The 22,119-nt window shown below is 49.1% G+C and overlaps 1 protein-coding gene across 1 annotated transcript in view; it reads right to left on the bottom strand.

The window, feature by feature from the left end:
* The window catches only part of DOCK11 (dedicator of cytokinesis 11), a 76,747-nt gene that overhangs the window by 30,324 nt on the left and 24,304 nt on the right, over positions 1 to 22,119 (bottom strand). Inside the window, exons 19-39 of the mRNA XM_063313746.1 lie at positions 21,260 to 21,325; positions 20,224 to 20,316; positions 19,611 to 19,734; positions 17,718 to 17,839; positions 17,076 to 17,159; positions 16,708 to 16,797; positions 14,432 to 14,550; positions 13,212 to 13,281; positions 12,994 to 13,119; positions 12,689 to 12,760; positions 12,297 to 12,443; positions 11,927 to 12,010; positions 11,726 to 11,837; positions 10,221 to 10,399; positions 5,222 to 5,338; positions 3,816 to 3,891; positions 2,242 to 2,354; positions 1,664 to 1,775; positions 1,511 to 1,577; positions 556 to 603; positions 158 to 300 (exon numbers count right to left, since the gene is read on the bottom strand). Of these exons, the coding sequence (XP_063169816.1) occupies positions 158 to 300; positions 556 to 603; positions 1,511 to 1,577; positions 1,664 to 1,775; positions 2,242 to 2,354; positions 3,816 to 3,891; positions 5,222 to 5,338; positions 10,221 to 10,399; positions 11,726 to 11,837; positions 11,927 to 12,010; positions 12,297 to 12,443; positions 12,689 to 12,760; positions 12,994 to 13,119; positions 13,212 to 13,281; positions 14,432 to 14,550; positions 16,708 to 16,797; positions 17,076 to 17,159; positions 17,718 to 17,839; positions 19,611 to 19,734; positions 20,224 to 20,316; positions 21,260 to 21,325 (2,164 nt within the window). The remainder of the gene's footprint in view (positions 1 to 157; positions 301 to 555; positions 604 to 1,510; positions 1,578 to 1,663; positions 1,776 to 2,241; positions 2,355 to 3,815; positions 3,892 to 5,221; positions 5,339 to 10,220; positions 10,400 to 11,725; positions 11,838 to 11,926; positions 12,011 to 12,296; positions 12,444 to 12,688; positions 12,761 to 12,993; positions 13,120 to 13,211; positions 13,282 to 14,431; positions 14,551 to 16,707; positions 16,798 to 17,075; positions 17,160 to 17,717; positions 17,840 to 19,610; positions 19,735 to 20,223; positions 20,317 to 21,259; positions 21,326 to 22,119) is intronic.

The following is a 22,119-nucleotide window of genomic DNA, read 5'->3' as shown; positions in this document are numbered from 1 at the left end:
AAGGAAGCAACGGCCAGAAAGAGCTCATTCAGGGTGCTGCAAAGCTGCAGGCCGCCCCCCTCAATCCGCTTTGAGGTCCCATCTGCAAGGGCAGGGGATGAGCCATTGGAGGAGGTCCCTGAGAGCCCACCACCAGCGTCCCTCTGGGACCACCTACTGTGATTCAGCGTGAAAGAGCTGTCAAGGCTGCTCAGGTGCTGGAGCCGAGCCTGCATGGTGCTTGCTCGGCTGCGGAGGACAGGCATCGTCTGGGATTTCCGGTCAACGCCTGGATGTTTGGACAGCCACCCGTCATGGACCCTGGAGCAGAGGGATTGAGAGCTCAGCCCTACGGGGTCTCCTTATCCCAAGCAGGGGTCCAAATGCACCCCAAGCCCTGCTGCAGGAAACGGCACCACACCCAAGTGCAGAATTACCCACTTTCTGCAACTCGGTGCCAGGGTGGGCCCTCTGGGCTGCCTGCTCCTTGACAGGCCCACACTGCCAACTGGGCCCAGGCGGTACATCCACCGAACAAACCACCTTTCCACCCCACACACACATTACCAACAGTACCTGGCAATGTTTCTTTTCCCCACATATCGGAAGTGGAATAAACACATCCTGCAGCGAGAGAGAGAGAGAGAGAGAAATTCAGATAATCAAGGTTATGATCAAACTCTGCTTCTGTAGCTTGGTAGCACCAGTCACACTGGCTACTTTGACATTCTGGGTCATATTCACAGGTTATATACTCTACTGCTACAAAGCTGCAGCCCACTTTCCATTAAAGGTAAGGCCAAAGTATGTGGATAGGGACCAAAATAGAAGATATGAAAGAGACTTCTTTTAAGAGACTTTTTTTATAAAGAAGCTCAAAACTAGCCCTGGAAAAGTGTGCATTTAACAGCATGGGAAGCCATGTACAGGTAGTCCTCGCTTAATGACAGTTTGTTTAGTGACAGTTTGGACCTATGACAGTGCTAAAAAATTGACTTATGACCGTCACAGCATCCCCACGGTCACATGATCACGATTTGGGCATTTGGCAATCGATTTGCATTTATGACCGTTGCAGCATCCTGTGGCCATGGGATCACCATTTTCAACCTTCCCAGCCAGCTTCCAGTAAGAAAAATTGATGGGGAACCATGTGATTTGCTTAATGACCATGTGGTTTGCTTAATACTGCAGTAATTCACTTAATGACTGCTGCAAAACAGGTTGTAAAATCAGGTCGGATTTGTTTAATGACCACTTTGCTTAGCAACCGAAATTCTGGTCCCAGTTGTGGTCATTATACGAGGACTACCTCTAACTCTGTCTTCTTTAATTTTTTTCCCCTTGCTTTAAACTGCTCCATAAATTATTTTCCACCTACAGGAGGATAAATACATGTATCTTTTTCCAGCCCAAGGGCAGAATTTGGCAATCTAGAATTCTCCTTCCTGGGAGTTTCAACACGTGATCCTTTTTCCTCCCCTCACCCTCTTAAAAAAGAGTAGACATGCACAGCAAGTAAATGCCTTACTCTAGAAGAACCAGGACATTCATCAACTCCGGGGGGGATATTTTGTTCCAGTAGGAGAGCAAGGTATCTGCAATCGAAAGAAAACCGCTTAAGAGGCCTCCCTTCATCACTCGAATTCTCCAAGCGCAGGGAACAGGGGTGTGGCTGGCTGACCTTCGGCGAGCATCTTAACGATGTAAAGGTAGCAGACAAGGAGGCTTCGGATCTCGTACTGGTCCAGCCGCCCAAACTGGGAGATGCTGTTGCGCGTGGAACTCCTTCCCATCTGTGTTCACCGAGACGTGCCGAAAGGAGCAGGGGAAAAGGGCGGGGAGGGGGGTGGTCCCAGAAAATTAGCAAGGCGTTTGGGGACGCTATTAGCTTATTCTTTAAATAGGGCCCCCCAGGTCCCCCCGGCCAGTACACGGAGATGGTGCTGGCAGATTAGAGCAGTAGCAAACGCTGGAATTTTTTTCCCAGAAAAGCCTTAATTGGAAAGAGCCTCCGATGCCCCAGGTGTGTCTGGGGAGTGGGCTGGACCACACAGCTCCACCCCAGTGTTGGCACATCCCCTGTCCCTTCCCCAGGCACCCCTGCGTTGAGCCTACGTGAGTGCAGGCAGGCAGTGCTTGCAGGGAGGGCTCCGTTTTCGGCCCGTCTGCTGGACCCAGCTCCTGAGTGACCCTCAAGGGCTTACGGAGCAGCCTAATCTGTCCCCCAACCTCTCTGGAATCCTGGAAGAGCAACTTTACGTTTTCGCCGGAGGAAGGCTGATCGGGGGAGCTGGCCGTTCCTTCAGAAGCGAGGGACCCCTTGGAGTCTTCCCTTCTCATAAAAAGACCGTTCTGGAAGGCGGCGCCATAGGCTGCAAGAAAAACACCGAGTGCTTGCAACCCGTTGCACCAGGACCGGTGTCCCTGGCCTGGCCTTGCCCTCACCCAGAACAGGGAGGTCCACAGAGCACGGTCCGAAAAGTCAAGATGATGGTTGCGATGCGCATACAAAACAGACGGAGCTTCGATCACGCTGTTGTGACCAACATCTTTACTGTTTTCAACATGCGCTGCGGACACCCCAGTCCAGGAGCGAAATAGGATTTGTGCCTAGATGGAAAGATCCATGCCGCACAGGTGGCTCCAGATTGGATCTTCATTGGGGCGATGAATAGCATGTCCTGACTTGATAGGCACGCACACTTCTGCATCTGTGTCCGTGTGTAAACACACCCAGACGGCAGATGTATGTGTGACCTCTCCCTCCCTCCCTCCCTCCCTCCCTCCCAACACAAATCTGGGGTTAAGCCAGAGAGAGGGGGTCTGATCTCAGCCAGCTTTTCCTCCAGGCAGCACAACCCGCTCTAATTCACCACCGTCTCTGGAGGCCTCCCAAAAGGAGGAAGGTGTGGTGTGTCACCCACAGCATCGCTTGAGGGGGCTGTATGGCATCTTCTGCAAAGGGGAAGGAAAATAGGGAAGCCCCCTTGCCCAATAGGGCAGTCCCTGGGGCTTCCTGCTGAGCAGGGGGGCCAGCCTTGAGACCCACACTGGGCTGCTGGTCCTGAATTCCAGCACTGTCTCCTGCCAGACGCAAAACCCGCCTACACTGAACCCGTTGCCAAGATTAAGGAGTGGGGTGGGTTCATAAGGACAATGCTTCTTTAAAACATACGTATGTTCTCATTAAGTTTTGGGAGGAAGTAGAGGATCATATGAATGTGAATGGGCAACAAAAGCTAAAATTTCCGAGGACCATATTCTTTTGAATTATATACCTAGTACACGGACTTTGACAACAGGGCAAAATAAATGGATTCCCTGAGCCCTCACTGGCCCAAAGGCTGATACTGCAACGTTGGAAAGCTAAATGCGCGGCCCCGTTCACTCGGGGGACTGACGACCTGGTTACATTTGCCACCGGCGAGAGGACTGCCGGCGGACACGGACTTTGCGTACAGCAAACACAGCGAAATATGGACCTCCTTTATACAACGCACGGTAGTTGAGGGGAAAGCATGATGGTTACATAATTGTATTAGAAATGAATACACGCATGCGCGCACACACACAAACACATATATATTGCATTAGATAAATATATATAGAATTGTAATTGCTTATTGTTGTAATGACACATTACATTTTTATTTTATTTCTGTCTGTTATATTTCTCTTATTTTTTTAAGCACTGGTTACGTATTTTTTTTTTTTTTTTTACAAATGTATGTATCTTGGTGTATTTTGTTTTTTTTTCTTTTTTTCTGTCGTTATTTTAAAAAGCATTTTTTTTTAAAAAGGAGCGGGGCAGGTTCAGACCCAGCTTTGCTTACGTGAGTCTTTATCGACAACAAGGCTTGACCGGTTGGAAGGTGATGCGAAGCTGCATGTGAACTCATTGCGGGAGGCCTGCAGCGGGAAAAAGGAAAAGTGCTCAGAGAAGGGAGCAATTTGGTTCAAATTCAAGGTCAGGAGGATAAATGAAAGAGGATCCAGCCCGGAAATCCTGCAATATGTTGCCTCTGGGGGCTGGGGAGCTATGCCATGGGTTGAATATTTAGACTGATCGAATAAGTTAAATTTGGAACTATTTAAATTGATTAAATCAATGAATAAATCAGGAAATGTCTTCGGAAGCAGCTGGACTGCAGAAGTGACGAGGCAGGAGCCAGGAGGGAGCAGCGTGTCCTGCTCACAGCCTTCCCCTAATTTGATGGACTTGTGGTGGCATCCGGGTGCTCCCGGGCCACTGGCTTGCGATGAAGGTGAAGGTGAAGAGGAGGAGGAGGAGGAGGAGGAGCATGCTTCACTCTGCAGCACTGGGCCTAGGACATTCCCTGCTAGCAAACCCTAAACTTAGCCGGGCACATCTTGGCCTAGTGCTCAAAGTCGCCCCGAGTGGCTGGGTGCTTGTTCAGCGTGCGCTGTGCACCTGGAAAGCTGGGTTAATTAAGCAAAGCATAACTCGGTTACCCAGGAGTAAGGATATGCACGAATATCACCTATGCGATATCTCAGACGAGAGTGACAGATGGTGTAGGGAAAGGACAGGCATTGTGTCTGAGCGGCTCCGTTTGGGATTTGGCCTTGAAGGGGTTATAAAGTGGGGCCCCACTCCAACATATATTTTAGAAAGTTCCTCCACGTGCAGCCTGGCTCGTTGGAATGCAGAAGTTTCCCAAATCTCAGCCTGCTCTTGCCTGTGTGCAACTGGCTAGCACTCCTGTGCTCGACCGGCATCCGCCGCCCCAGGTTGTGACTGCTTGCAACAGAGATGCAATTCAGGGGAAGAATTCAGAATTCTTTCTGGGAAAGCTGGCTGGCTGGGGAATTCAAAGCTGGCTGGGGAATTCTGGGAGTTGAAGTCCACACACTTTAAAGTTGCTAAGGTTGAAAGACACTGCTCTAGTGGATCTTGCCTTGAGCAAGGGGTTGGACTAGATCAGTGTTTCTCAGGCTCAGGAACTCCAACTCTGGGAATTCTGGGAGTTGAAGTCCACAAAGCTTAGTGTGGACTTCCAGAATTCCCAGAGTTGGAGTTCACCCAGCTCAAAATTCCTGAGCTTGAGAAACACTGGACTAGACGACCTCTCTGGCACCTTCCAACTTTATGATTCAACGAGCCACATTCTTCTAAAGCCTGTGGGTTCTCTCTCCCAGCAGGCTCTGTGTGTGAACTGAGCCAGAGAGCCTGTCCCACATCTGGAAAGACGCAACTCTCTGCTCCAGAATTACTCACAGAGCTGGACATGGCTGTGCAAGAGTACAAGTTGTCTGGGCCAGCCAGCCTCTGAACATTTTCCAGAAGGATTCCAGCGAGAGGTAAATACAGTTGGGCTATTTTGGCCTGCTGGTTCTGCAAGAGAGGAGGAGAAATGAAGTGAGACCCCCAGACAGGGGTGGTGAAAGGAAAGGGGCGTTTTGAATCCATGGGGTCACAGGAAGCAAAGAGGGAGAGATCTGGCCCTCTTCTTCTGCCAAAAGAAACATCTGCTGTGGAGATTTTCCTCATTCTAGCCAGTTATTTTCATCACAGGAGACTGGAATGCTAAGGTGGGCAGTCAAATGACACCTGGAATTACAGGTAAGCATGGCCTGGGAGAACAAAACAAAGCAGGACATAGGCTGATAGGATTTTGCCAAGACAACTCACTCTGCATAACAAACTCTCTTCCAACAACCTAAGAGACGGCTTTATACATGGACTTCACCAGATGGACAACACCGAAATCAGATTGATTACATCCTTTGCAGCCAAAGGGGGTGGACATCTATACAGTTGGTAAAAACAACACCTGGAGCTGACTGTAGTTCAGATCACGAACTTCTTCTTGCACAATTTAGGATCAGACTAAAGAGATTAGGGAAGACCCACAGATCAGCTAGATATGAGCTCACTAATATTCCTAAGGAATATGCAGTGGAGGTGAAGAATAGATTTAAGGGACTGGACTTAGTAGATAGGGTCCCGGAAGAACTATGGACAGAAGTCCGCAACATTGTTCAGGAGGCGGCAACAAAATACATCCCAAAGAAAGAGAAAACCAAGAAGGCAAAATGGCTGTCTGCTGAGACACTAGAAGTAGCCCAAGAAAGAAGGAAAGCAAAAGGCAACAGTGATAGGGGGAGATATGCCCAATTAAATGCAAAATTCCAGAGGTTAGCCAGAAGAGATAAGGAATTATTTTTAAACAAGCAATGCGTGGAAGTGGAAGAAGACAATAGAATAGGAAGGACAAGAGACCTCTTCCAGAAAATTAGAAACATCAGAGGTAAATTCCAGGCCAAAATGGGTGTCATGAGTACTGATGGTGAGCTGGAAGGGGCCTCTATCCCGTGGGGAAAACGCATGCGTAGTACTGAGGAATTAAGCAGCCATTCAAAGAGACGCAGATCAGACCCGCCTTAACCTTTGTGGTTTATCTGTCTGGGTTTTTCCCACGCTTCTTCAGTTTGTTAGGATTCTGTTTTATGTAGCAGTAATAAACACTAGAGACCTATTCCTCGCCTCAGCGTGATTTCTGACTGTTAGGACATCAATCCTAACAAACTGAAGAAGCGTGGGAAAAACCCAGACAGATAAACCACAAAGGTTAAGGCGGGTCTGATCTGCGTCTCTTTGAATGGCTGCTTAATTCCTCAGTACTACGCATGCGTTTTCCCCACGGGATAGAGGCCCCTTCCAGCTCGCCATCAGTACTCATGACAATGGGTATGATCAAAAACAAAGATGGCAAGGACCTAACAGAAGAAGAAGAGATCAAGAAAAGGTGGCAAGAATATACAGAAGACCCGTATAGGAAGGATAACAATATCGGGGATAGCTTTGACAGTGTGGTTGGTGAGCTAGAGCCAGACATCCTGAAGAGTGAGGTTGAGTGGGCCTCAAGAAGCATTGCTAATAACAAGGCAACAGGAGACGACGGCATCCCAGCTGAACTGTTCAAAATCTTGCAAGATGATGCTGTCAAGGTAATGCATGCTATATGCCAGCAAATTTGGAAAACACAAGAATGGCCATCAGACTGGAAAAAATCAACTTATATCCCCATACCAAAAAAGGGAAACACTAAAGAATGTTCAAACTATCGAACAGTGGCACTCATTTCACATGCCAGTAAGGTAATGCTCAAGATCCTGCAAGGTAGACTTCAGCAGTTCATGGAGCGAGAATTGCCAGATGTACAGGCTGGGTTTAGAAAAGGCAGAGGAACTAGAGACCAAATTGCCAATATCCGCTGGATAATGGAAAAAGCCAGGGAGTTTCAGAAAAACATCTATTTCTGTTTTATTGACTATTCTAAAGCCTTTGACTGTGTGGACCATAACAAATTGTGGCAAGTTCTTAGTGGTATGGGGATACCAAGTCATCTTGTATGCCTCCTGAAGAATCTGTATAACGACCAAGTAGCAACAGTAAGAACAGACCATGGAACAACAGACTGGTTTAAGATTGGGAAAGGAGTACGGCAGGGCTGTATACTCTCACCCTACCTATTCAACTTGTATGCAGAACACATCATGCGACAAGCTGGGCTTGAGGAATCCAAGGCTGGAGTTAAAATCACTGGAAGAAACATTAACAATCTCAGATATGCAGATGATACCACTTCGATGGCTGAAAGCGAACTGAGGAGCCTTATGATGAAGGTGAAAGAAGAAAGTGCAAAAGCTGGCTTGCAGCTAAACCTCAAAAAAACCAAGATTATGGCAACCAGCTTGATTGATAACTGGCAAATAGAGGGAGAAAATGTAGAAGCAGTGAAAGACTTTGTATTTCTAGGTGCGAAGATTACTGCAGATGCTGACTGCAGTCAGGAAATCAGAAGACGCTTAATCCTTGGAAGAAGAGCAATGACAAATCTCGATAAAATAGTTAAGAGCAGAGACATCACACTGACAACAAAGGTCCGCATAGTTAAAGCAATGGTGTTCCCCGTAGTGACATATGGCTGCGAGAGCTGGACCATAAGGAAGGCTGAGAGAAGGAAGATCGATGCTTTTGAACTGTGGTGTTGGAGGAAAATTCTGAGAGTGCCTTGGACTGCAAGAAGATCCAACCAGTCCATCCTCCAGGAAATAAAGCCAGACTGCTCACTTGAGGGAATGATATTAAAGGCAAAACTGAAATACTTTGGCCACATAATGAGAAGACAGGACACCCTGGAGAAGATGCTGATGCTAGGGAGAGTGGAAGGCAAAAGGAAGAGGGGCCGACCAAGGGCAAGATGGATGGATGATATTCTAGAGGTGACGGACTCGTCCCTGGGGGAGCTGGGGGTGTTGACGACCGACAGGAAGCTCTGGCGTGGGTCCATGAAGTCATGAAGAGTCGGAAGTGACTAAATGAATAAACAACAAAGCCACAGGAAGGACACAATTACTTCCCTTTGCTGCGGCAGCTGCACTTTACCTCCACCTCTGGATGCAAACCTGTACACCGTTGTTCTTCTTACCGTTATTGGCCTTTCCTTCAGGGACTCAAGGATTCCCCCCCCACCACCACCTAAGGCAGGCTGCCCCCCCCAGTCTCCTGTGGACCTCCAAGGCTGAGGCTGGTCTGGATCCTGGGCCTCCCCAGCCCCATTCCAACATCTTCACTGCTGCTCTAGCACCCACAAGGCGAGATGCTCAGGTGCACCCTGAACCATTTTTAGCCTGAGAAGTTAGACATTGCTTGGGTCATCTGTCTCTCAGTTCAGAACCAGAAGAAGATGCAATTCCCTTCTCTTCCAGTATTTTTAGAAATTTATACCTGCATTCAAGTCTTTCATCCCAGAAGATCAGGGCAACTTGCAAAGTGGGGCTGCCTTTAATCCTCACAACAGCCCTAAATTGGCAGCTGAGGAGAGGTTGGAGAAGAGGGACCGCAGCTGATGGCAGACCTTGAACCAGGCCTCCTTTATTTACTTAAAGCATCAAACCCCTTCTGGTTGGCATAGCAGCAGTAACAATACAAAATAATACATAATAAGGAAAAATGGGCACTGTACAAAACAGCTCACCTTAAAACAGAGAACAAGGAAGAGATACCATTTTAAAAGACTCAACCCATTTTATTTTTAGCCACTTGGCACCTCCCTGATGATTTCCAGCACTTCCACCTCCCTAACTCTCAGCCAATGTAATTTCACCAGCATCCCCACTGCACTCCCAGCCAAGGACAACTGTGCTTTTAAATGTGTGCACCAGGGCAAGGGGAGGGGGGCTGGGAGAAGTTCCCAGGAGTTCAGCTGCCACACTGAACGATGAGCTGGATACGTGCAGAACTGCAGAGCGCCAGAGCAGCCTCAAGGGAGCTGGCCTGGCCTGCAATTGCTGTGTTTTGGCCAGCGCCCAACTCTGGTAGTCACGCATTTTATAAGGGATCCCAAAGCACATGGAACATTAAAGAACCAAATGAAGAGGATGTTCAACGGTCTAAGTGGAAGGCCAGATGTTGGCTAAGCAGCTATCGAGCAGAAAGAAGGTTCAGATGGCATGCAACTTCCTGATTATTTTGTCCTCCTCATCAGCCAAGTTCACCAATTACATGTCATTAACCATTCCAGGTTTTGCAAAGTCAATAAATGCACATCCCGTGACTTACAACACACAGGACAATTTCAGCTTGGCAAGGCCAATCAAATGCACGCGAAGGGGCCAAGAACTGTCTCTCGCAGCCGGGGGATGGCTCCGCAAATCGGACTCAGGGCTGCGCAGCGCCTTTATTTCAGCATCTCGCTGCAGTTGGCTGCCACCCAGCTGGGCTACTTTTAGAAGGCTGAAGAAGAGGAGCTGCTGAGCCTGGCACGTGTTGGATTTTAAAAGACCTCTTCCTTGAAGGAATGGGATACCACTGCAGGTGGTGGCAGATAAGATCTCTCCAAATCCATGTTGGCACCATTCTGAATGCCTCACTGTGAATTTCTTGAAACAGTGTTTTTTCTAGGAAGGAGGACTAAGACGCAACAGCCAGAAGATGGCTGGAAATTGGCTAATGACTGAAGGAATGCTTCAGGATGCAGGATGGAGGGACAGATTACACAACCTGCCACGTCATTCTGAACCCAATCCATATCTGTGGCCACACTAATTGGGTTCACATGCTGGGCTAAACCATAATGTGGTTTGTTTAGTTTTGGCTTAGCGTGTCGTGTGAACTCTGCCAATGGTGCATCGTCCCACAGGCAAGTCCAAGCAAGCCACGCTTCAGTGCACTCTGCGAAGCGAGTCAACGTTGCCCCAAGTCACTCTACCTTATGCTGGTATCTGTTATCGAAGGCGTGTTTGATAAGGAGACTTTTCAAGATGCTGATGGCCAAGTATCGGATGTCAGAGTTGTCTTTCAAGGCGGCAGACGTCTCTCGCAGGAGCACACCCACCAAGAAGTGGTGGCGGCAGTACTCATCGGTCAAGCTGTATTCCAGGTTTACATCTGGCGGAAAAAGTTTGAAAAGCTCCATTTTTATGTTATCCAAGCTCACGGTGACATCCAGGGCTTGGTGACGAAGTCTCCCTAACCATCACGGAAGGGAAAGGGGATGCAGAAGAACTGGCTAACACCACTGGCTAATTTGTTTGGTCCTGCTAGGCTGGGGGTGGGGGGAGCTCAGGGGGGCCGGGAAAGGAGGAGGAGGAGGGCAGGGAGGAGGGATGAATCTGAACGTTACCAGAACGAAAGAGGAATCTTAGAGCCGCGGCCCGGATTGTTTACAGCAACTCTTTAAGACACTCCAACTGGTCAGCTAAAATTTACTGCTGAGGCGAGATCTCACTGCTTCTGGACCTGGCAAACTGTAGCTGCATAAACAGATTAAGATCTTGCAACGTCAGTGCGGAAAGTTTAGGAGGAGAAGGCTTGCAGATGTCTCGGCCTGCTGCCTCAGCTTAGTCTGCTCGCCATTCCGGACAACGCAGGAAGCAACTGCTAAACTAGGCTGGTTTAAGAAGCAAGTCCAGATAAAGAAGTAGTCTTGGGTGCTAAATGCAGGGTATTAGATTAGGAAGCATCGCAACAGGCTTGCTGAATACTTCCCGAGGCCAAACACTTGCTGATTTGAAGCGCATTTGATTTGGCAGAAAGCATCTTCCAGCCCTTATTTCTACCCCCTCCATCTAGCAAACCATTGCAGAGACATAGAAAAGAGGTCTAATTGATGTGCCACAAAGAGAGACAGAAAAGATTAAAATTTAATCAGCAACATTACAGTAGGAAGGCATAAATAGTGTGCAGCAACTGATGGGCACAAGAAGAGGCACGTCTATAAACCTTTGCAGGGGCCCAGATTTTTCTGTGATTCCATCTTCACAGCCAATTCTTTGTGCTTCTGTACATGGCAGTGAAAGGGCTCCACTGTGCAGGTGTGTGCATGTCCACATACGCAATCTTAACTGTTTGAGGAATACTTTACCTTTTTGATCTGTTTCAAAATTAATAAAAAGCTGGGGGGTAGAAAAGACATTTTAAAAAGTGGTTTTCAAAATAGGTATTATCTTCAAGTTTAACCCGTTTTGCACTACAATGGTACCCAATGGGCACATTCTGCTTTCAGTCAAATAAACTCCTAACTTTAAAAATTGTGCCATTACCAAATCCTGCAAATTCTATCTGCTGATTTTGCTGAATTTCTCAGGAAGTTTTAAAACAGTGATTCCTGGCCTAAGTTCTTAGGCATTGGCTTAAAAAACAGATCACAGAAATAATCAGTAGTTCGCTAGTAACAGCCTACTGGGTGTCTGAGTCATGGAGCGTTAAACAGACCTTGCGTTCGCTGAAACTTGGGTTTGGCAAAATTCATCGGCAAGTTCAGTGGAACGTAGTGTTCGTGATTGCAGATTGTCTGCAGAAACTCAAACTTGTACTCCGCTAAGAGCTGGATGTGGAGGAGACAAAAATAGCATTATAATGGACCGCCCCTGCTTCCAATCTTCTGCCATCGCTCCAGGAACCTTCTTATTTTACCTTTGGGTCTTTGGGACTGAATCCAGAAACGTAGTCATTGATCAAGTTGAAGATGAACCCTCGGTCCATGAACGTCAAACATCGCTGTGGAAGCGGACAGAAGATGAACCTGCTGTACCACGTTGACTGAGCGTGCGTCTGGCGTGCATCAGTGCTATTTATTACCGCTATTCACAAGCAGAGCGGGTTGTGGGGTAACCCTTCGGCATTTGGGGGGCTCCCATCTGCAGAGTTTCAATCCTAGAAGCGGTTTGCAACGCCAGCCGGCTGCGCCATTTGAACGGGATGAGCGGCATGACCCTGCCTCTTGTTTTTTTGGTGAATCAAGGATGGGGAGGGGAGGAAAGGAGGAGTAGAAGACTACACGGACCTTCAAGAAGTTGGCCAAGGAGAAGTTGGCATTTCTCGACTCTTCTGGGATTTCGCTGTAGCGAATGTTCACGTGTGGAATGATGGAGAGAAGCAAGGAATGCAGCGCGTGGCCGTAGGACTCCGGGAACCTCTGTGGCCTGGGAAGCTGAAGAGGCAAGGCGTGAAGTTGTAGAATCACAGGGTTGGAAGGGGCCTTGGAGGTCTTCTAGTTCAACCCCCTGACCAAGGCAGGAATCCTCAAACCATCTCGGACAAACGGTTGTCCAATCTTTTCTTGAAAACCTCCAGCAATGGAGCACCACAACTCCGGGAGGCCCGAGCTCCTTTCATTCACACAAGGCCCAAGTGGCTTGTCCGTAAAAGCTTACCACCGTCTGCTTCTGCCTTTACCTTAATCTTATTCTCATCCAGAAGATACAGAGCCATCGACTTCACCAGAATTTCAAAGAAAAACCATGAATACTAGAACCAAGAGGAAGAGAAGAGAGATGTGTGCCAGGCAGGTCCAGTCCCACCTGCTCCCACTTTACAGAGGGGGAAGCAATGAGGTGAGGAGACCGTGGTGTGGAGAAGGCCACACAATGAGCGGTGTGCAGCCTTTCTCAACACCCTTGGCTCGATGGCTTCAGACTCTGTGTGGAGGAGAGGTGGCCTTGAAGGATTTGAAGGACTTTACCTTCCGTCCTTGGTCTCACCTTCAGCATCTTATTAATGGCCAAGAAATCTGCTGACTGCTTGAGAATCGTCGAAATGGCTACTGCCAAGGTTTCGTGTGTCATCTTAGCCTGGGACCTGCTGGGCTTCTCGGGCTGGAAGCAATACTGTGGGGGAGGAGGGACATTTTGTGCTGTCAGCGGTGGACTCCCCAGGCGCAGGGTGCACAACCCAGAACAGAGTCCTTTCCCCAACTCACCTTGATGAAGGTCCGCAAATAGTGGTCAAGGCCTTCCTCGTGGCATCTGGAGACGATGTGGAGAAGAACCCTGTGGAAAGGGTGGCGAGAAGAAGGGCAGCAAGAGAGCATGTCTCATGTTGCACAGAAGAGCAACCCCCCGTGCACGATAGATCCTCCCTTTCCTACCAGGGGCCGACTGGCTTGGCTGACGTAGAGAGTCGCTCTGTCGGGATTGACACCTGTTTGTTCCTGCCCATCCTGAGCTGTTTCACTCAAGAGTAGCCATTTTGCCTGGTCATTATGGAATCACACAAAGGAGCTGAAACCTAAACTCTACTCATATTACACCGTGATTTCCTGTTTATTTTTTGCATTTGCAATATATTTCTTCGGAACTGCCTCCAGGACAACCTGTGTGATGTGTCTCTCTCCACCTCCAGCTTCTACATCATCTGGTCCATGAAGTCACATTCCCAACTGTAACTGAGCCCCTATCTAAACAGGGAAAGTTGGAATAACCACCATTTGCTTTCCTGGCCTTTCTAAATGGCAGACTGGAGGCTTGTCTGGGGTAGGAACAACACTCTTTTTTCACGAGTCAAGCTCACTGACGATGCTAAATAAATTTATACATGTACTCAGAGAAAATGATAACACATAAGTATTGCATTCAGTTCAATGTCCTTACTCAGTTTTTCCAATACAGGTAGTCCTCACTTAACAACCATTTGTTTAGTGATGGCTCAGACTTACGACAGTGCTGAAAAAAACCAATTTGTGGCCGATCCGCACACTTACGACCATTGCAATGTACCATGGTCACGTGATCACCGTTTTTGACCTTCCCAGCCAGCTTCTGGCAACCAAAATCAATGTGGAACCACATGAGTCACTTAACGACCACATGGTTTGCTTAATGCCAGTGGTGATTCGCTTAATGACTGCCACAGAAAAGGTAATAAAACCGGGTTGGATTCCTTAATGACTGCTTCGCTTAGCAACCGAAATTCCGGTCCCAATTGTGGTCATTAAGCGAGGACTACCTGTCAAGCAACTCTTTTGGAAACACCCCTGGACAAATTGGCATCTGAAAAGCCCTGTGTCCTCAAGCTACCATAAGCTTCTATGACTGACCCGGTTACGCCACCGTGCCGATTAGATCGCTAACATGCGGAGAACATTCCCAAGGGAGAAAAGATCAACCTGAAACAGGTCCCTTGTCTGCAGCCCAAACTCACATCGTACTGTTGACAGCAACCTCCTCCTCCTGTGGGTGGCTGGTGAGCACTCTGAAGAGTTGCGTGAGAATCACAGGCAGAAACTGTATCGTGACCTGGATCTCCATGGCGTGCAAACACTGAAAGAAAAATGCACACTGGGACTTCCAGGTGGTGCACCGAGCAAGATCTAGCGACGGGCAGCTCGGTTTGGCCCTTGCTTTCACAAAGACGACCGCATTTGCACTTCCCAATTAATACCTGAACTGGAATGCAATTAATCCTGTTTTATTTACAAATCTGCATGTATGTATATGTAGATAGATAGGTATGTGTATATATATGTATTTGCATATTATATTACTAATATAAAGTTCATATTACTCAGATTGTTAATCTTTTTCTGTTGCTGTTGTTGTATGTGTGAACCCTGAGCAAGCCCCTTGGCATATTTTGATTTAATACTGTCTTTTAGCCAAAATTATGTACTTTTCCTAATTACCCTGATACTGTCAAGGTTTTTTTTTTGTTTTGGATATTTTCGATATTTGAATACTAAATTCCTTGTGCTGGTTAATGACGGCAATAAAGACTGCTGCTGCAACTAGTCCAGGGTTTTGAATTTTTCCCCCCTTAGTGATGCAGTTTTCTGATACACAGAACTGCACAGAAAAAGGCATGTGTGAAGGAAAATAGGCTCCGTGAAAGCACACTCGAGTTTTATTTTGGTTCATGACAACAACTGACTTCAGGCTTTGGCCAGGTGATATATTTAATACAGCCCATACGGTCTTCATATTTTCTACTCTGATAATGAACATTTTATTTGTTGTGTTGTTTGCGGAGTGCCTCTGTATTTATGTTCCTTGCACTGACTGCAATAAAACCTATGTGCACCCATGCACGCACACTGAGGAAAAGGGCTTGAGAATTGGATTTATTAAAGGGAAGCCGGCTGGGAGGCCTGGGGCCAGTCGCTCTCTCTCAGCCCAACCCACCTCACAGGGTGGTTGTTGTGGGGAAAATAGGAGGAGGAAGGAGTACGAGGTATGTTCGCTGCCTTGAGTTATTTGTAAAAATAATAAAGGTGGGATGGATGGATGGATGGATGGATGGAAGGAAGGAAGGAAGGAAGGAAGGAAGGAAGGAAGGAAGGAAGGAAGGAGTATCAGGTATGTTCCCCACCTTGAGTTACTTACAAAAATAATAAAGGTGGGATAAAAAAATCTACCCCCCCCCCAAAACAAATGGGAGACACAACTTCAAAACTCTTCTAAAGGCTGCATGCAAAGTCGCAGTACCAGATAATAAAACGATAGGTTGAAGGTCTATAAAGGCAGATTCCAGCTGAGTGCTAGAAAAAAGCCCCCTATGAGGAAGAGCAGCTGAATGGCGGCACCGGCCACCCGGAGAGGCGCAGCCAGCCCCGCTTCATTGCACGTGGCCAAGGAACGGCTGGGCAGTGACTTTTCAGGAGGCTTTAATCTGAATTCCTGCCTTGGGTAGGGAGACGGATTTGGTGGCTGAAGCGCCTCTTCTTCTCCAGGACTCCATCGCTGGAAGCTGATGCGGACGTGGGGTGGGAAAGAACATTACGAGCAGGGCTGAAAAGCCCCACCACGTTTCAGAGGGTGAATCCGACTCGTCCACCCACATGGCAGAAAAGGACAGGAAGAACTGCCAAGGGAGGATCCAGGTGGCCCGGCGTTCCCTTCCGTATCAGGGCTGGGCGGTTCCACGGGGCCCGCTGCTTAGCTGCTGGCGGTTTCTCCGCAGGTAAGATGGAAGGGATTAATTCAGACCTCCGGCACACTGGGTACAGATGGCTTACTGCAGGGTTTCTCAAACTTGGCAACTTTCAGACATGTGGACGTCAACTCCCAGAATTCCCCAAGCCATCTTGCAAGTCTGAAAGTGCAACTCTCCCGCCGTCTCTTTTTACAGCCTGATCGACTCGGGCAGATCCTTCCTAAGTTTCTTTCTCTTCCCATTGTGCAGCTGTGGGCTGCTCCCTCTTTTATCTGATCATTTGCTAGGCAGTATCTCTCAAGGTCATTCCCACATACCAGTACACTGTATCAGCGATAAATAAAATCCAAATCCATTTCAGAAATTCAGATAAACAAACAAGGGCGTATCCTTACGGGCCTGGGATGCTGAGAACAGGGCCTGAAATCGAGGTAAAGGCACAAAACCCTGCCTGCTTTCCACAGGCAGGATTTCCTTTTGGGGAGTGGGCTGTAGCCTGTCCCCAAGAGATTCCCCTGAAAGACCCGCCTGCTCCAAACTCAGCTCACCTTCAGATATTTCACAAGTTCTCCTGGGGCTTCTTTGGCACCACTCTGAATCGCCTGGCAATACTGGAAAAATTTATGGAGGTGACGGTCCTGAAATCACAGAGCACCATCCTTAGGAGCAACAGCGTGACCCGCCTGAACTTACCACACTCTGACCTCGGGGCTGTCTTCTCCTCCAGGCCTGTGCAAAACAGCTCCGTGCTGACCTGGGTCATTCACGTGCAGCAGAAAAGCAGGCTGCGTGGTTTTTTCCCCGAGGAACCCCAGCAGCACGGGGGAGGAAGCGTCACCGTTGCCTTGTTTGGAAGACTTATTCTTCCTGGGGTTGCAAAAGGGCCCTTTTAAAGGCAGCTCCTCGTTCCACATACCTGGGTATATATGGTGGACTCTAAGTGCAGTCTCAGCTTGAAAAGCGCCTTGGCTCCATCCACCCATTTAATCTCGATACTTGGCTGGAGACCGGAAAGAAGGAAGAGGCATTTTTTTTTGCAGCTTGTACATTGCCTAAACCAGCTTGGGCTACCTGGCAAGGCAGTTCAGCCCAGCTGGGGATGCAAAAGGCCATTTAAGTTGAACCCAGAAATCGGCACACGCCAGGGAGAAAGAGGGAGAGAACATTTCTGTCTTACGTAGAAAGAAGAGGGGTTCAGAGGGTACAAAAACCCCAGTTCCTCAAATTCTACAGCCAAGAAGTTGTCATTATTGCCACCAGAACAAGCCAAACAAAGCCTGCCAGTTCTTTGTGGGTTTTGCAGAGCACATCTTGTTTGCACAAATGCAGTTTTCAAGGAACTGGGGGAAAGGCACCCCTCTGTGGGCATTTGAAACAGGAATGACAGCGGAGTTGGCATTTCATTAAGAAAAGAAACTCTGAGATACTGGCCTGGTTAGGTGCAACTTTTCTGGGTTTGCTTGGCAACTGGTTGGTGGGTGACAAATGAAGCGTTGTGCATGCAAGCACACAGGTGTGTTGCCCTCCTTATGCCAAATCCATCTCAGAGCTGCCTTACCTTTCGTGCCTCGGGATCTCCGGCGCTCAGGTAGCCAGCTGGCAGGTGGGCCGAGACAGGGAGGTGCTGCTCGGAGGTGGTGATCAGCCCATCTTTCAGCAAAGGGAGCCAGGCGAAGCCGACTGTGGGAACAGCAGGAGACGCCGCGGGCTCAGCAAAGGCCTCGAAAGCGGCAGGTGCCAGAGCTTCAAAGAGCTGCAGATGGTTGACTTGGCAGACTGCAGAGCCTGGCTGAGTCTGCAAGGACATTACACTAAAATCCTAGAGGAAAATTCAGGGGGTCGTGTGTGCCCAGCCTGTGCTGTTCATTTAGGGACCCCGGCAGCTGGGCTGCTCCATGAACCCTGGTTCTGTCCGGCCTGAGCTGAAGCGTGGCACAATCACAGCCACCGATTTCTGAGGAGGCTTCCTACGTTGCTTCTCCAACCACCTCAGGCCCTTCCCCACGGCTGAGTTGCAAGGTCTTCCACCCATCCTCGAGTTGATCGAAAACCACAGCATGAAGTCGGCTGCCCCACTACCGATCCCACCCCTCTGTCTGTTCCTAATCAATACCAGTCCCTTTAAGGAAATGGGAGGCAAAGGGGTTTTTGCAGGGAGGGGGTGTCAATATGGCAGCCATGAACGTATGATCAAAACTGCTCCTTTTTCACATCCACGGTCCTTACATAGGTAGGGCTGTGGCCAGCATCTTGGCCTTCTTGACGCCCCTCCCTCCCTGCAGACACCCCTGCAAAGCCTAAAGGGTATTACACAACCTGAGGCTCCCTTGGATGGTGCTGGAAGGGGGGAAAAGCCCCTTTAACCCCAGGGGAGCCAAGGAGGACTTAAAAGGCTGGGAAGGAGGAGGCGTCGTCGTCAAGGGGGCCCAGCAGAAAAGAAGGCGCTGCATTAGAAGGGATCGAAAAACCAGATTCACACATCCCACTAAGCTAGGGCCAGATAAACCCCAGGGCGCCGTCTTGAGTGCCAACCACATGCTTGCTAGGAAGATAAAAGTCCAAGTGCTGGATTTGGAGAAAAACCAGAGGCAGAGGCAGGCAGTGACACTGTGGCCCCTCACCTGCCCCTGCATTTTTCTTGTGGGGACGCCCCCGAACCAAACAGGCTGGACCCTCTGCAGGCAAAGCAAGGTCCTTACAGGAGGAGGAGAACCACAACAAGCTTTAAGACCAAGATGAAGGTTGAGCTCAAGCACCACCCAAAGCCATACACGGGTTTGGAGGATTTGGGCTTAGTAGGTTACACAAATCCAGACACCGTGGCTTGGTTGACAAAGCGCAGTTGAGCAAACTGGCTTCACACGAAGAGGAGTTGGGTTCCTCTGTCACACCAAGCCACAGTTTATGAAACGCATGGCCAGGTTCGCGTCACGTGCTCAGCTGAAAGCCAACCAGCTGCGCTGTGGTTCAAAGCAGCCAAAACGAAATACCTTCTGGCAAGGCCTGCCTGCAACGCTCGTCCAAAGGAGAGGAAACCAAATTAATGCCCTGTCTCAGCCTGAAGGGGAAGATGGGGTCCGATGACCCTGTCCTATTCCTTTCCCAACAACCAATGGAAGCCCCTCCGTCCCTGAACACCACAGTTGCGGTTCCTGCACGTTTCATCTTCCCCTTCTGATGCAAAGCCCCATCAGATGGCTCACAATTGTGCCTCATACCAACGAGCCCACCTTCATTTTTACAAGGTGGGGAAACGAAGGCTCTGACTCGCAGGCCCGTTCCTGGAGATTTTGAAGAGGAGCTCTCGAGGACGGATTAATAGGTTTTCCTGCACCTTGCAGAGGGCTGGACTAGATGCTCCTTGGGGTCCCTCTGTGGTTCTAGGATTCCCAGTCCTGCCTAACACAGATGGTGGGGAGGGAGGACGTTCTGGGTTCCACCTGCCCAGTACCTGTGGTCTCGACGGCGTCCTGCTTTTTCACTGTCCCCTTTGTGTTGATTTCGCAGCTGATGTGGTAGAAGGTGAACAGCAAGTGGTGCTTCTGGTGGAGGTGGATCGGAAGCTGGATTTTGATCTACACGACAGGAGGAGAAGGGAGCCTGAATCCCCCCACGCCAGGCACATTTCACGTTATTTCATTTTTTTAAAGGTGATCAGCATTTCATTCTGCCCATCGGAGCCTCTTCCCTTCTGGTGCAACACCCATCCTCAATCCCCTGAAAGTTTTCACTTCACCTTCAAAGACATCTTGGCAAGAAGAGAAAGTGAAATTTGATCCAACGCAAGTGTTCTTCAGACTTGGCCACTTTAAGATGGGTGGACGTCAACTCCCAGAATTCCCCAGCCAGCACGGCTGGCTGGGGAATTCTGGGAGTTGACGTCCACCCATCTTAAAGTGGCCAGGAACACTGAGTCAGAACCAAAATAAGAGGAGGATCCTCAGCAAACTTCATTTCTGCAAAGGCTGCTCAGATTGCGTTCTCCTTATTTCCATGCAACTTCAGCAGAACGGACCATCTCCGCCTCTGCTTCAACGGGGTGGCTGATTTTTTTTCCCCCTCACCTCATCATAAAACTCGGGGCTCTGGTTGTGGTGCAAGACACAAGCGTAGGCGTGCGAGGTGAACAAAGGTCCTCCAAGTTTACTGTAGAAGCACTGCAGGACATATCAAGAATGCAGGGAGGTTGAGAGGAAGAAGACTCAAAAGGCATGATTGTCTACAGGTTGGGGCCCTGGACTTCCTTCCAATCTCCTCCACTGGAGGAGAACCTGTGGGCAATGTCTGGATCCGCAGGGGAGCTCCTGCTCAGGAGTAAAGGATGCGCGTTGTAGACAGAGGGACCAAATCCTGTGGTCTCTGGTTGCAAGACTGAGGTGGCGGGTCCAGGAAAGGCCTGCTTTGGAAAGGCGTTCCCAGTCTCAGCAGACCAGCTTGGTCAACAGGGACCCACTCTCTATTTGTGCAACCCTGGGACCCACCAAAACTCCTTCCCTCACTCCCTCTGCACCCTTGCTCAGTTCCCTTGTCAGAATTAGGCCCTGAGAAGGAGGCCTCTCATCACTCTGGATCCCACCCCCAGGATGGCAGAAAAGGTCTCACAGTTCCAGGAACCGGGGTTTGAAGAGCTCCAACCAGGGTCAACTGGCTCCCTCTAGTGGGAATCCTGGAGAGGCTGAGGGACTTTCTGTCTTCGCCCCCTCTGGAACGGAGACCCAGTTGGGCCTCCTGCCACAACTTTCAGCTCCCTCCATGCCAAGTACTGGCAAAAGTCAGGAAGCCCACGAATCACGATGTCTAGAGGTCGGCTGGCAGGTGGAGAGGACCTTCCAAGGGGAAGGAGATCACTCATCTGGCAGCATGACTTGGCCCAGAGGTTGGAGCACAGAGGATAGGGGAGGAGGAGTGGTGGAACTGTCTCCGGAAAGAGACCCAGGTGGCAGCATGAGGAGAAGGGTGTCCCAGGAGCTCGACACATGGCCCCAGGAGGCCACCTGCCCCTCCATCTCCACCTTAGCATCAGGAGGCCCAAAGAGGCCAGAGGAGCAGGGCCATCTTCTTGCAAGACCACCCTGTTCCTTGCACACGGCCCTGGGGTACCTTCAAGGCCTTGGCGTCTCCCTCGTCAGAGTCCTTGAATTCCACCCGGATGGCGATGTTCCTTGCCTGGAAGAGCGACCAACAGCGGGGACAAGGGAACGTTCAGAAAGTTTCTTGCTCGGAGCAGTCGTGACCTTCCTTTCTCCCCAAGTGGAACGGATTTCTCTCTCAGTCACTACGCAAGCCATTGGCTCGGTTCACACGTTGCACTAAGACTTGATTCGCTTAGGAAAACCGGCTGAGCTGCTGTTGCAATTCTGACTCCTCCCTTGGGTGATAAGGGGCTTTTCCTGTTGGTTCCCCAAGGGTGGTATGCCTGTTTTTTTTCCGTTACACTGGTTAATTACTAAAGTTTATGTTTGCTTGTAATCTGAATTTACAAAGATGGGAACTGTACAGGTAGTCCTCGCTTAACAACCATTTGTTTATATGGTTATAAACCAGACTTATAACGGTGCTGGAAAAAACAACTTATGACCAGTCATCACACTTACAACCATCCCAGCATCCCCTGCTGTCACATGATCATGATTTGGGCTCTTGGCAACCGGTTCGCATTTATGACCATCACAGTATCCTGTGGTCACATGATCATCATTTTCGACCTCCTCCACCAGCTTCTAGCAAGCAAAATCAATGGGGAACCGCGTGATTTGCTTAATGCCCATGTGGTTCACTCAATGCCCGTGGTGATTCACTTAAGAACCGCCACAAAAAAGGTTGTAAAATCAGGTTGGATTCGCTTAATGACTGCTTTGCTTAGCAACCAAAATTCTGGTCCCAATTGTGGTCATTAAATGAGGACTACCTATACACTGCTCAGAGTTGGCTTCCAACAGAGAGGCTTACTAGCATTGTGA

The sequence above is a fragment of the Candoia aspera genome, chromosome 12 (genome assembly GCF_035149785.1).
Source record: "Candoia aspera isolate rCanAsp1 chromosome 12, rCanAsp1.hap2, whole genome shotgun sequence".
NCBI lineage: Eukaryota > Metazoa > Chordata > Lepidosauria > Squamata > Boidae > Candoia > Candoia aspera.
The sequence above is the reverse complement of the archived record's forward strand: the minus strand, read 5'-3'. Positions and strand labels throughout refer to the sequence as shown.